A 13,873-nucleotide genomic window follows, 5' to 3' on the forward strand; every position below is an offset into this window, starting at 1 on the left:
TCTGTGTGCTAATCTCTGCTGATAATGAAAAACCAAAAACATTTCTTCTGAGTATAGGTTAAGAAAAGAGTGTATATTGTTTTCCAAAAGCAGCTTCTAAAGCAGGTATTAATGTGTTGCCTATATAAACATGTCTAGTAGCCCACAGAAGTGCTGGATGCGGCAAGGCCTGTGGATCCTCCTCTGTTTTATGTACAAGTTTATACTCAGAGATTTGCTTCCTAAACAGTCCTTAAAAATGGTGCTAACTCTGATCTCTTGTTGCTTATGGTACATCTGTGTGCTAAGAATATATCCCAATAGTTTTCTCACATGAAAAATGAAATACCTTCAGAGGCAGATCATTGAGATTCTCTAATAAAATGCTCGCTGTAGTCCTACATTAAACGCTCTTCATTAAACCAGCTTTTTAAAAATCTACAGATGCCTTAGTGGAAAAAGGCCTGGTGTTGGGAGATTCTCCATCTGTGCTTTAATGACAAGTGAATTTGTACATCAAAAAATGAGCAGAGGATTTTCTTATCTGCTGTTCGATTTAAACTAAGCTTGCCATCTTACGCTATTTTCTGTTGTACAGCTTGTCCCTGTCCTCAGATGTACCCCAATTTTATTTTAAAATAGTTGTGCTTAATTATTCCAACATACAGAACCAGAAGAAAAAAAACATTTTATAAGACATATCAGACAGTGTCATTGCCAGAACTTGTTTGATTTCTTAGACATTTCAGATTAAGTCTTTCATTTATCAGTTTATTGATCCAAACTAACCCCTGCCAAGTTTCCTAATCTGCTGTTACAACATACCATTCAAATCAAGAAAGAGGACAGGAATATGTGTTTCCATTCCTGCAGGTGGAATCCTGAAACAAAACAAGGACAGCAAATTTATATGTAAGATAATTTGGGCAAACAGGTCTCTACATAAGATTCATATTAACTGTAACCAATAATTAAAGCTGACAACATTTTGATGGCTAATTTGAACACCTATGTTGCAGCTAAATGTCATGCTTTACCAAACCTCACAGCACAATTCAGTTGCCACAAGGATGACAGCTTTAAACATCCTGTTCTGCTTCTTATAAAATTAACTGGTTGTAGTCATCTCATACATAACTGTCAGCAACCTTTCAAACAACTGGATATGTAACTACTGACAAGGGAATAGTCTTTATATCAATAAACACAACTCAGGTGGATAAGGGAAATAAAAACAGCAAGGAAAGATTATGACCATATCATTCACCCAATGAAGAAGAGATACTAGGTATCACTGACATCAGTGTACACTTTATTAACGACATTTTTGTCCACCTTTTCCCACATAATATGTTGCATTCCTCATTTTTGCATGTCAGTAGCAATGACCTTAGTTAAACCACAACTTTAAATGAAAGTAAATGACAAAATAGAACACATCCTTTAAAATCAGAATTTCTTCCCTCCCCACCTCTTACCAATGAAATGATAATATGTTCTACCATTCATTTTTCAATCACTCCTTCTTTTGGAAGGAGTCAAACTGCAGGAGAACTCTTAGAATCTTGAAAAAATGTAAAATACTACGTTAAATTCAAATGTGATTTTCAAACCTTGAAAGCCGTCTCAAAGCTACTTTGTGCAATATGTTAGCTAAACAAACCTTTCTTAGATACAAATCAGCACTTGGCCTTCCAGCTCCCTGCCAGCTGAGCATATTCAGCTCATACAGGAAAACATAGACAGCTCTAAAACATCCTCAGATTTCTACCTTGCAGCATACAATGTTCACATAGGGAAAACTAACCACTCCAGGTTTTTTTTCTGGACATACCAGTTTGCGGGGGCACCAGGAATTCCACTGCCTGGTGCTGGAACAAACACCGCATTCCTCTCTTCCGTTAGTCCTACCCACTGTTCAACCAGCCGGGCTTCTCGTTCCAAATCATCCTCAGATTTTTCTACAGCGAAAGAGATTAATATTATAGATGAGATACATTCCTCATGGTATAAGTTATAAGTTACTGATGATACGGTCTTCAGACGTCTAACCTTGTTTATTGCTGATCTTTTGAATCTGCTCATCCAAGTATTCCCTGCGTTTTATCAATGCATCAGACCACCTTTCTCGTACACAGTTTAAATCTTCTTCCTAACATGGAAAGAGAAAACAAAATTGTTAGTCTAGGATTAATGGGCAGTGAATTTTGAGATAATTTAATCAGAACTGGCATTAAACAGTTTGCATGATGCAGAAAACTTTCTTCCCCAAAAGACATGCACACCGATTCAGTATCTCATCATCCATGAACGGAAGCTTATTTGCTTCTAGGTCTCGAAGTACAACAGGAAGAAAAGAAAACGTGACTGCCTCAGTTGCTGAACAGAATTATACACCATAGGCTAATTACTCACAGAAGTGGCAATCAAATTTTTCAACAGCATATAGGATAAGAAAAACAGGTATCATTGGCCGATTGTAAGTTCTCCTGAAGATTAGACAGGTCAGTATGCCCTCAAACCTGCACAAAATTCTATATCCAGCAGTTGTTATGAAATTAAAAGATTTCTCATGCAAACAAAACCCATCATGCAATCATGCTTTGTGGTATCACAGAAAATCTAGTTCGTTCTTCTCTGTGATAGGTCAGGAAGCGCATAAACAGCCCGCAAGAAGTTAGTACCTAGCTGGTATCTGAGATTGCTTGTAAAACCTAACACATCTTCAGAGATGTCAGCATTTCCACCTAACTGGTTTTACTCCTATAAAGCTTCCTACTAGAAATAAGACTTGCATGTAGAGATCTAATGTACTATACTTTTCTAGGCATTTCCTCTTTTGCCCTTCTTTGCCTTATAAATGGTTCTTTTGTTATGTTTTCTGAACGGTGACTGTCCCATACGGACTCGTCACACAAAGAAGCCAGGCTCAAGGTTTGGTTTTATGTAGATAAAAAACTGCTTGACTGAAGCTTCTGCACTCCTCTCACTCACACTCTCCCCTCTTTCTCCCACTAGTACTTCAGAAAACTGCACAACTTGCAAGGTTACAATGCTTTCTTTAGAAAAACAAAACCCTCTAAGCAGAATAATTTGTTTGGGAAAGATGCCTGCAACTGCAGGTGGTTGCTCTTTTCCCTATGATAATCACTAGAAACTGTTTTCATCCTGAGTTTCTAGGCTTTTGTTCCTGTAGCAATTCATCTAGCCAGTTAGGAGCGCTGACTGTCGAGTACTAGAGAGGACAGCACAATGAAGAGCATGAAAGTAAACTGAAAGAGCAGTGTTTTATAGCCCAGGTAGCCTCTTAAATGCACAGCGTATATCTATTTCAAAGCCACTTTTGCTTGCTCCAGTTCACTTGTTCATTGGAAAGTTGCTGGCTATTAGCATTAGCTGTGCCCCATGCCACAGGATTGACAGCAACAGCAGCAATACCTGGTAACTATCCATATCACCACCATCATCATCCTCCTTCTGGTAGGAGAAAATAAATGTCGTAAAACACAAAAAGAACATGCATTTCTCTTAACAGAAACTCACAGAAATAGCCCCAAAACATGAATGCAAACATTTCTGCCACAGATTTGTAAAACGTTAACATCGCAACATTCAAAGTCTTATTGACAGGTAGAAACAGACTTTTTTCATTACAGACTACAGCCTCTCAGCCATGATTTGAGTATTAGTGAATACATTTATTTAAAAAATTAGCGTAGAACACAGTGTCAGAAAAAGGACTGAGCAAGTGTATCACCCATCTTCGTGTTTTACACTTTTATCTGTAATAAGGTTATAATTACTTGAGGTTCTAACTGCAACTATTCCAGCAAAAGGCACCTCACTTCCCTGGGTGGTTCGTTCTGCTTGTTCTTTGCTATTGCTATTAAAAGCATGCTTTTTTTCCAATATAAGTTTTCCAGTATCAGCCTGAAGCCATTTATACTACTTAAGAACAACTTCTGCTAAATGAAATAACCCTTCCACATTCAGCGATGGCTATTTCTGACTCTCACCAAGTAACAGTTCAGTCCCTTTTGAAAAGATAAACAGCATCTTCACTAGAAGACATTTTCTCTTTTTTTTTTATTCCTGCTTTTCCCCTCCTCAACTTTTACCATTCTTGTAAGTGAGGGAAACTAATAGAGCTAGGAATCTATTATTAAGCATCACTACACATAAAGGTAAACACAATTTCCATATTGATGCTGCTTAACTGTTTATCAGTTGTACACTGAGCTACAAGCCAAAACAAAAGCAGATTTAGAACCCTATGCTCACATTACATGAACATTACTGAAACTCATGTAAAACTATGGAACTATGTTGGGCTCTAGAACAGCAAAACAAAACAACAATAAAAAAAATAAATTGATGCATGAAAACATAGCTGCCTTACCTGGTAGCTGTCCAAGCCCCTTTGCAGTTTGGTTGATCTGGCAGTCACACCACCTATAGAGACTGAAAGAATTGCTTCTACCATGAGAGGTAACGTTCCCGAATGTTGTACGGGTTTCACAGTCACCTGAACTCTGCGAGAATGACCCTGAACAGGTAATTGAGTGATAAAACGAAAGAAGAGAGAGGGAGAGGAAAAAACAGAGAGAAACTAAGAATAAAATCAAGAATAAATTAAAGTACGAATAAGACAACAGGGAAAAAATACATACCTGCCTAAGCTGGAAAATCCCCCCTGTGTTTACATCTTTTGCCTGATGGAGTTCAACTGCAGTATATTCTCCCATCTCATTCAATTCTTGTATGGAAATCCACATTTCTATCCTTCGAGTTACTTCATTCCACCTAAAAAACATACCCACAAAAAGTAACAGTTGCCTCACCAAAGTATATTTTGTGCATCACAAAGCCTTTGAGAAAGCTGAATGAAGCAAGCATGTGTAATTTATTTGTACCTGTCTCTGAGTGTTCTAGTTTTAGCATGAAGAGAATCAACTTCCCAAGCAGAGTTGCCATTGCCAGTACATCTGTGACCCCACACCTCAATAGCAAGAGCTCCTTCTGAAATGAACTCCAAAAATTCCTCTGTGACATTCACCACATAGTCCTGGCAACAAGAAAAAACAAATTACATCCAATCAAATGAAATAACTTTATCTCCTCAACTAGTTTGTAAGGACACACCAAAAAACTAATTCCCTGCATGGCAGAACCACACAGTTTGGATCACAAAGCTTAACTTTTGTCAACAAAGCTGTCAAACATGGCAGCAATTCCTGCTTCTGCATAACACATTTCATGCTTTGAAAATTAAAATGGATGTCACAGCTCCAAGAATTTTCTTTAAACTACTGCGCTTACCAAACAATAAGATGCCATTACCTAAACTATATTTCCCCCCATGCATTAAAGATGACATCTGAATTTAAAAGATCACTAATTAGAAGATTTTTTCATTTTGCTGCAGTTTGAAGAGGTGATGAAGTGAAATATTACGCCATCCTACAATGTGGTCAAACATCATTAGTTATATGACTTGATTCCTTTCTTCTTCGCACAGCGAAACAGGGCTCAGGTTCTAACTAGCTCATCTCAACAACAGCATCCTCCAGGTAACACTATTTCACAATTAACAGTTACCTGACAGTGAGAGAAGGTCACTGTAAAATGGGCATCCTTGCTTTGAGGCAAATGCACATCTGGATCTACCACTGGTGCTGCTACTGTTGGCTTGCATTGATCCCAAAACGTATATTGACAAAAAACAAAGTTGGAGAGATTGGGTGGCAGTCCGGTTGCTTCTTTTATTTTTACCTGAGGAGATAAAACAGATGTTCTTATAAATATGATTATTTCTTCTTCCATTTTAAATTGGTATAACATTAGTATTTAATCTGAAAGTACCAACAGCCAAGAAAAGTTTTTAAAGGATATCTCCAATTGCTTTTTAAGGATGCACGTATTCAGGAAATCTATATTTTGCATATACAGAAATGCAGATGCAAGGAAAACAATTAACATGCACCTAACTAGCCTACCCGTGTACATATTCTCTTTGAAGAAGGTGGTTAACTGAAGAATGAAGTACCACTTCATCACAGCAGAAAGGAAATCCAGACACCGCCCACAGATACTACATTAGATGAACAAACAAACCACAGGACAAGGTTATGCAGAAAACCTGTTTTCCCTTATGTGTCTGCAAAGAAGAACAGTCCTTCTAACATCAGTATTTATGATGTAGACCTGCATGGAGCAGAAAGTAATGTGAATTCATTCAGTCCCTGTCAACCACAGCCAGACTGACCTAGGCTGAACCAGAACAAGAGAATTCTCTCTTCTCACTAGAGAATTTTAAGCAAGCAATAATAACCTACATAGCTTATTACTGTACATCAGACTGACTACATATTTATGAAGGCCTCCAACAGTTCACTTCATCGCGTGTTCTCACTTACCCTGCAGGAAAGCTTTTTCGCTCTATGAATAATTTCTCCATTGTTATCCACGACTTCCAGACTCCCACTCTCACTGGAGTTCTCAGATGAGTCATCTCCTTCTACTACACGTTCTGGGACAGACCCAGTGACTCGCATTACTTCAACGTGCAACCGCCCTGCAACCTAAGGCAAGACATGCACTAAGAACCTGTGTACAAGGGACTACATTAAGATCATAGATATCTAACCCTAGGAGGTGTGCATAAACAGAACTGAACAGCTCTCAACCACCAAATGAAAAGCAACAATACCGTCAAAATAGAAAAGAAAGGAATAAAAAATTTGTATGCAGAGCTACTGACCTTTTTAATCCACACACAACAGAAAAGGCTGATGATGTACAGTGTCACGACTGTACATTAGAACATTAATGTGCTGGGTTTTGCTACATGATAGTAGGAATTTCATTCTACTATTTTATTAGGCAGGCAATTGTAAACAATTAAACAGAAAACACATGTAACAATTTGCAGAACACTTACTCCCTGGGAAACAAGGCGACTAAGCATCATTTGCTTCTTAAAAATTATGAGCGTGTTAAGCCTCACAGCAAAAAAAAATGGTACCCCGACACCTGTGAGGAATGTGTGAGCACACAGGAGTGGCCAGCCCTGTTCAGCTTTACCTCCCCCTGCTGGCTGATGATGGGCACAGCGTACTGCAGCTTCACATCATAGAAAAGGCACTCCAGAAATACATTGGCGACACCAATTAAGTTGTGATTCTCTTGCGCTTCATAAAATGGATCACCTCTTTTGCCAATCAGCTTTCTTATCTGTTTTAAAGATCATAAAAGTTATGTCACAAATTGTAAGCGTGGGAACGCAAAATCAAATAACCAAATAGTATAAGATCATAGCACAAAAATTACCAAACTTTTCTATTCCCCTCCTGTTACACAAGTAGAAAAGGACTAGAAGCATATCACAAATCTGAAGTGAAATCTTTTGAGATATCTGAGACATCGTGCAATCCTTTCTTTACTATGGGATATCATAACTATAATGATCTACATTCTGCAATGATGTCAAGACAAAGCAGATTTTACCTTGAGCAAGCATGGTGGACACTGATTTCAAGAAATTTTACCTTACTTTTCTACCCTGTTTACACTTCTTAAATGAGAGGAGAAATCATCCCTAGGTTAAACAGGTGGGCTGGCTGCTGGGTACCACCAAGAGGGCAAAAGGGAAGGTGTAGGATGACTTCCACTTAAGCCTACAAGTGTAAGCCTCCCATAGAGTTGAGATCACATCTGCAGCATTTTCTATGCAAGTACCCCATAACACAGCCACAAAGAATTCATGCAGATTCCTAGCATGAGATGCACTCTTCAGTGGACATATTAGCTCCTTCTTTTCTCCTCCTCCTTTGTCTTCAACACATGCATTTGACCTACATGTTTCTATGTAGCACATAGAACACATGCATTATGGACGACATAAGTCATGGCAAGGACAATCCTGGCTCAGGCAGACAAAGGATGTGCTATCAGTTCTTACTAAAGTCAGCAGCAAAATCATCGTTGTCTTCAATGGGCACAGATGAAATGCTTGACCTCCCCTGTGTTATGATTTTAGAGATTCCCATTGTCCTGTCCAAGGCATGTAACAAAGGTACAACAGCTGTTCAAACATAACTGAGAATGATTCTTGATACAAGTAATGTAGGTGCTCTATATCAGCCACAAGACAGCAAGATACACCTCCTATGCACTTCTACCTCAATACTCAGAAGGTGTCTTCTAGGAAACTAGATTTCACGTCTATCTCTTGCCAGTAAATGAGCAAGCTTTTGGTGAGTCTCATCCTTTTTTTGTCAAAGCTAACATATCACTTGAAGTGTCAGGAAATTCCACTTAGTTTTGATGGAGATGCTTATGTAGACCAAGTATCTTAATTGATTTCTGCACCACTTTAAGATTGGGGGACATACAATGAAATCACAGGATGTTTCACATTTTAAGATCATGTTCTACCCCACTAATGTGTTCTAGACCTTGAGTGTATCTAAGCAATGTCCTTACTAGCTTTGATACTGACCGTTATTTAATCATCTTATTTCTACCACGGTTTGCTACTTCCATTCAGAGCCGGTGCCTATCTGCACGGCACCTGTATTATGCCAGCTAAATACATGCTCTCAGTGGTATCATGAGTCACTACCTCAGCACAATTATATCTGACCTCAGCACACTTATATCTGACAATAAAAGTGACGACAGGACACAGTTGTGTTCTATTCTGCATGTACATTTTGAAGATTTAGTAGTATTCAGAGTTTGAGGGGCAAAGTTGATTGGGTCTTTGGGGGGTGGAGGGTGTCAGGAGGTGTGGTTTTTTGGTGTTTTGATTTGGGTTTGGTATTTTTAAACCACAGCACTGTACACTTTCATATATGAAGCCACTGCAAATTCTGTACAACATATTAAAGGCGGTTAAAAGGAAACAAACTGTCTCTGATCCATTTCAGAAAACATATACAATACCTCAGGAATTTTCTCCTTCCACTCTTGATAGAGGTCCCTCATGTCAATCAATTTGTTCTCTAGTTTCTCAATAGTCCACACTTGAGTACCTTTTCCTTTTCTTCTCACTTGAATGGCAGGCTCACTTACTATTGCACCCCTCTAAATCAGAGGAAAAAAATAATCACTGCAGGAAAGGTGCATGTAAATAGTTTAACTCCTCACTAAAACTTCATTCTTAAAAAGGAATAAAAAAAGAGAACATACAGCTTTCCTCTAAACGTCAGCCATACTAACTCTGTTCTCAAACACAGCAGACCCTACACATATCTGAGGATGCAGACTTCTTGGTGCTTCTGAGTCAGCTACAACTCACACAAGGACATTAATGCTGTCAATCAAATCAATTATGACACGCATATTATACTAATTGCTATTATTATATTTAAAGCAGCACTACAGCTAGAAAACCCTGAAGACAAGAAAATTGTAGGCTTTTGTAACAAAAATCCTTACTTCTTACAAACATAACTAAATATAAGTTTTACAGCAACAGAGACCAAATGTCTGTTCACAAACTGCATGCACATATGGTGATCACATACTTCAAAGAACAGTAAGAGCCCTACTTAATGCTATGTTCCCATTTTCACTTAAAATTATTCACTTCCAATATATTTAAGTCAGGTAGCACCTATATTTTGTCTACAGGTAATGTAACCAAAGTAACATTTTATGTTACTCAAGTCAGATGAATGTTATACGCTTCTACATATTTTAGATTAGCCACGAAACTGAATTTTTCACCATTCTTTGCTGTTGTTACCTTTTTGTTGGCACTGAGGTTTTCAGCAGGGATCTGAAGTGTTACTTGATAATCTGTTAGTTTACTCATTTCTTCTGCTAAGAAATTTGCTTCTCTCACCAGTGTATTTGCCTTTACTATCTGCTCTCGGAGTTTAGCCAGGCTCTGTCGAAACAATTCATCCCTGTGGTGCAGTAGGTAACATGAAAAATACACAGAAACCTATTTCTATTATTGGAAAGCTGCAAACAGAGGTGCTAAAAAGACTTTTCTGAAACAAGTTAAAGAAGAAATGCTGTATAGCACTATGTCAGCAAACACAAAACAGTGTCAGACAATTTTATTGAGGAAAAGCAGTGATCACATATTAAACAATCGTTACTGTTGAGGTAAGTTTGGCACAGTAATGCCCAAATAAAAGGGCATGGTACTATGGGAGTTGCTGCAGTGATGATGTGTTAAAAGCCCCAGGGACATACCTAATTTTCAAGAAATGAAATTAAATAACTGCTGCTGTCTTTGTTTTTAATCTGGAGTCCTGTTCTACAGAAACTACCAGTCACAACATGTGAGACTTCATCTAGATAAAACACACTTTTCCTCAGATCGTGACGTTGGAAGACGCATTCACTGCAGGCCACAGCTCTACACCATAGCATGGGTTCCGCAGTGCTACAGACTCCTAGACCTCCCTCTATACACTTTAGCCATCTCAAGTGTACAAGTTAAATAAAAAACTTAAGTCCTACGTACTCAAAGTACCTTTGAAATAAGAGATGAATCAGCACAGGTTAAAGCTTGTGCACTCCATACAGTTAACAGTCTTTGGACAAATCCCAAAAAGGTTTCTAAGACCTGTCTGAGCAAATCTGTTCTAACGTAACACCTGGCAAACCTGCTAAGACACATACTACCCCTCCACCTGTGATACTAAGATATGGTCTCACCTGGGATTCTTATGTTTAATTTGCTTTATAAAAGTATCATGATTATCCTCTGAGCAAACACAAAGTCACCCTTTCTGTCTTTCTTTGTAATCCCAATAGCGCTTACTGAGTCTTGTCATCTTCATAAAACTAATGATTAAACTCTAGATATTTCAGGGACCAGCACTGCCCTGTTTTAGCTTTTCTATGCAAAGTTCTACTGAAACACAGTACAGACTGTGCACTTCTCACATCTACAAAACACGTTACATTATGGACAAGCATAGGAAGAACAAGTATCATAGTATAGTTAGGGTTGGAAAGGACCCTAAAGATCATCTAGTTCCAACCCCTCAGCCATGGGCAAGGACATCCCACTGGATTAGGCTGCCCAAGGCCCCATCCAGCCTGGCCTTGAACACCTCCAGGGATGGGGCAGCCACAGCTTCCCTGGGCAACCTGTTCCAGTGCCTCACCACTCTCATAGTTAAGAAATTCTTCCTAATGTCCAGTCTAAATCTGCCCCTCTCCAGTTTATACTCATTGTCCCTGGTCCTATCCCCACAAGCCTTTATTGAATAGCCCCTCTCCAGCTTTCCTGTAGGCCCCCTTCAGGTACTGGAAGGTCACTATAAGATCTCCTCTGAGCCTTCTCTTCTCTAGGATGAACAACCCCAACTCTCTCAGCCTATCCTCGTAGGGAAGGTGCTCCAGCCCTCCGATCATCTTTGTAGCCCTCCTCTGGACCCAATCCAACAGCTCCATGTCCTTCTTACGTTGAGGATTCCAGAACTGGACACGATCTTCCAGATGAGGTCTTACAAGAGAGGAAGAGAGGGGCAGAATCACTTCCCTCGACCTGCTGGCCAAGCTTCTTTTGGTGCAGTCCAGGACACTTGGCCTTGTTGAACCTCATGAGGTTCTCACAGCTCCACTTTCACCAGCCTGTCTAGGTCCCTTTGGATGACACCTCATTCTTCCAGTGTGGCAACTACACCACTCATCTTGTTGTCATCCACAAACTTGCTGAGGGTGCGCTCAATCTCGCTGTCAATATCATTGATAAAGATATTAAACTGCACCGTCCCAGTACGGACCTCTGAGGAACACCACTTGTCACAGTTTTCCATCTGGACTTTGAGCCACTGACCACTACTCTCTGAATGCGACCATCCAACCAGTTTCTTATCCACCTTACCGTCCACCCATCAATTTGGAGGGAAGGATGTTGTATGGGACTGTGTGGGGCTTTACAGAAGTCTAGATAGATCACATCCATCCATAGCCTTTCAAAAGTAAGCCCTTTGCTGTGAATACAGGAAAAGTTTCCCTATTTGCCTTTATTCAGAAAAGCTTAGATCTTTTGTACGTCTTCATAGCACAAACCTCAAACAAGTGTTAATGCGCCTTTCAGTCCCCAACAGAATTCTTCTGGAGCAGCTATCCTTTTTCAAAGTGTCCCAAATAACAGCCTGAGTAATTCAAATTTCACTCTGCCAATTCCCTGATACCTTATCAAACTGGTAAACGACCAGTATTGGAAGTAGCCCTGAATTTTAGTGCCTTCAACATGCCAAAACATGCAGTTCTATCTTTCTCTCCTATCTAGCCTAGGTTTGCAACAGTGGTGGGTTTTGGTGGACTTTAAAATAGCTGCTACTGCCAACAGATTTTTAGTCCACTTTCTCCATATCTGCTATGACATTTACATGGAAAATTCTTCTCCCTCTGCCTCTTGTTTGTGTTATCCAGACCACCAAGATGAGAAGCACCTCTCTTATGGGGAGAGGCTGAATGAGCTCAGTCTGTTTAGCCTAGAGAAGAGATAACTGAGAGGGGACCTTATCAGTGCTTATAAATATTTAAAGGGCAGGTGTCAAGAGAATGGAGCTAGACTCTTCTTAATGGTGCCCAGCAACAGGACAAAAGGTATGAACTGGAACACAGAAAGTTCCACCTGAAAATGAAAAAGAACTTCACTGTTAAGGTGATGGAGCACTAGAACAGGCTGCCCAGGGAGGCTGTGGAGTCTCCTTCTCCAGAGACATTCAAAACTTGCCTGGATGCATTCCTGTGCAACCTACTCTAAGTGAACCTGCTTTAGCAGGGAGGTGGACTAGATGATCTCCAGAGCTCCCTTTGAACCCCTACCATCCTGTGATACTGTACGTAATTCTAGATCACGAGAGTAACACATTCCCCAGACAGCTACAATCTTCGATTGACTCAGAAAATCAAAGTAGAGTCAAGAATTAGTAACTAAATAGGACTTAATACTGATAGTGCATTACACCTGCAGCCACTGTGAGACACCTGCCTAGCCTGAGAAACATAACGCAGCTTTGATCTTTAAGTGCTGTAAGAGCCATGGGATTCGGCTACAGCCAGTCCCTTCCTTGATGGGGGGCATCTGGCAAGCTTTTTGGGTAGGCTCCCACCAATCTAGTCCTAGCTAGATTCTTGAGAAAGTAATGGTTAAGGACTATAAGGAGGAGTTATGAGTAACTCAGCCAATTATGATGGGTAGTTCTCATTACAGTTGTTTTTTTCTGTATATAGCTATGCCAGCACGCTTCCAGAAACTCAAGCAAATAAATAAATAAAGTTTCAGATAGGATTTCTCAATTCTTCTTACACAAAACATATGACAACCTCCATCAGGATATTAACTGAAGCAAATACCCACTGAACAGGAAATCCTGAAACAACCGTTTAACCCAAACACTTAGGGAAACTTACACCTGACACTCAGGAGGTGTCTTTGCAAGCCTTTGGGATTCCTTATGCCAGATACAAGCTGAAATGAACCTCTGTTCCAAAATACTTCCACCACCTCTTGCCCTGACAAATTAAATTTGTGAAAAGTTACAATGGGATAACCTTATGCCAGCAGGTTTTAACACCAGATCAGGCATCATCTGTCCTTCTATAGTCAGCACAAAGCCAGAATAAAATCTGTACAATGTGTTCCAGCTGATCTGACAGATACAACCATGTGCCTGCATCTGATACCTATCAAATTCATTTTGCTGGCTGATCTGGTAAAGCTCAGCTTCATTTGCAACAGAGTGACACATAAAACTGCATTCATCAGGTCTCGTGCAATCCAGACATTTGGCTTTTTCACACATTCTTCCCATCCAGTCTTTCCATTTTTTCCTGCATTTCTTGCTCTTTGCCCAGTTGGCTGGTGAACACCCTCTCAGCACCATGTTGCCGTGCTTTTACACCAGAAATC

General features: G+C 39.7%; 1 protein-coding gene across 4 annotated transcripts in view; it reads right to left on the bottom strand.

Moving 5' to 3' along the window:
- The window catches only part of KIF13A (kinesin family member 13A), a 117,195-nt gene that overhangs the window by 19,430 nt on the left and 83,892 nt on the right, over window positions 1-13,873 (bottom strand). For 3 of the 4 annotated variants that reach the window (XM_054058092.1, XM_054058089.1, XM_054058091.1), the window contains 12 exons: window positions 9,731-9,893; window positions 8,926-9,066; window positions 7,063-7,212; window positions 6,396-6,560; window positions 5,578-5,751; window positions 4,893-5,044; window positions 4,650-4,782; window positions 4,379-4,525; window positions 3,418-3,456; window positions 2,032-2,131; window positions 1,814-1,940; window positions 805-860 (listed from right to left, as the gene is read on the bottom strand). In XM_054058092.1, coding sequence (XP_053914067.1) covers window positions 805-860; window positions 1,814-1,940; window positions 2,032-2,131; window positions 3,418-3,456; window positions 4,379-4,525; window positions 4,650-4,782; window positions 4,893-5,044; window positions 5,578-5,751; window positions 6,396-6,560; window positions 7,063-7,212; window positions 8,926-9,066; window positions 9,731-9,893 — 1,547 coding nt within the window. The remainder of the gene's footprint in view (window positions 1-804; window positions 861-1,813; window positions 1,941-2,031; window positions 2,132-3,417; window positions 3,457-4,378; window positions 4,526-4,649; window positions 4,783-4,892; window positions 5,045-5,577; window positions 5,752-6,395; window positions 6,561-7,062; window positions 7,213-8,925; window positions 9,067-9,730; window positions 9,894-13,873) is intronic. The other variant, XM_054058090.1, reaches the window with a different exon arrangement.

Source organism: Cuculus canorus, chromosome 2, assembly GCF_017976375.1.
Source record: "Cuculus canorus isolate bCucCan1 chromosome 2, bCucCan1.pri, whole genome shotgun sequence".
In the NCBI taxonomy this organism is placed as follows: domain Eukaryota; kingdom Metazoa; phylum Chordata; class Aves; order Cuculiformes; family Cuculidae; genus Cuculus; species Cuculus canorus.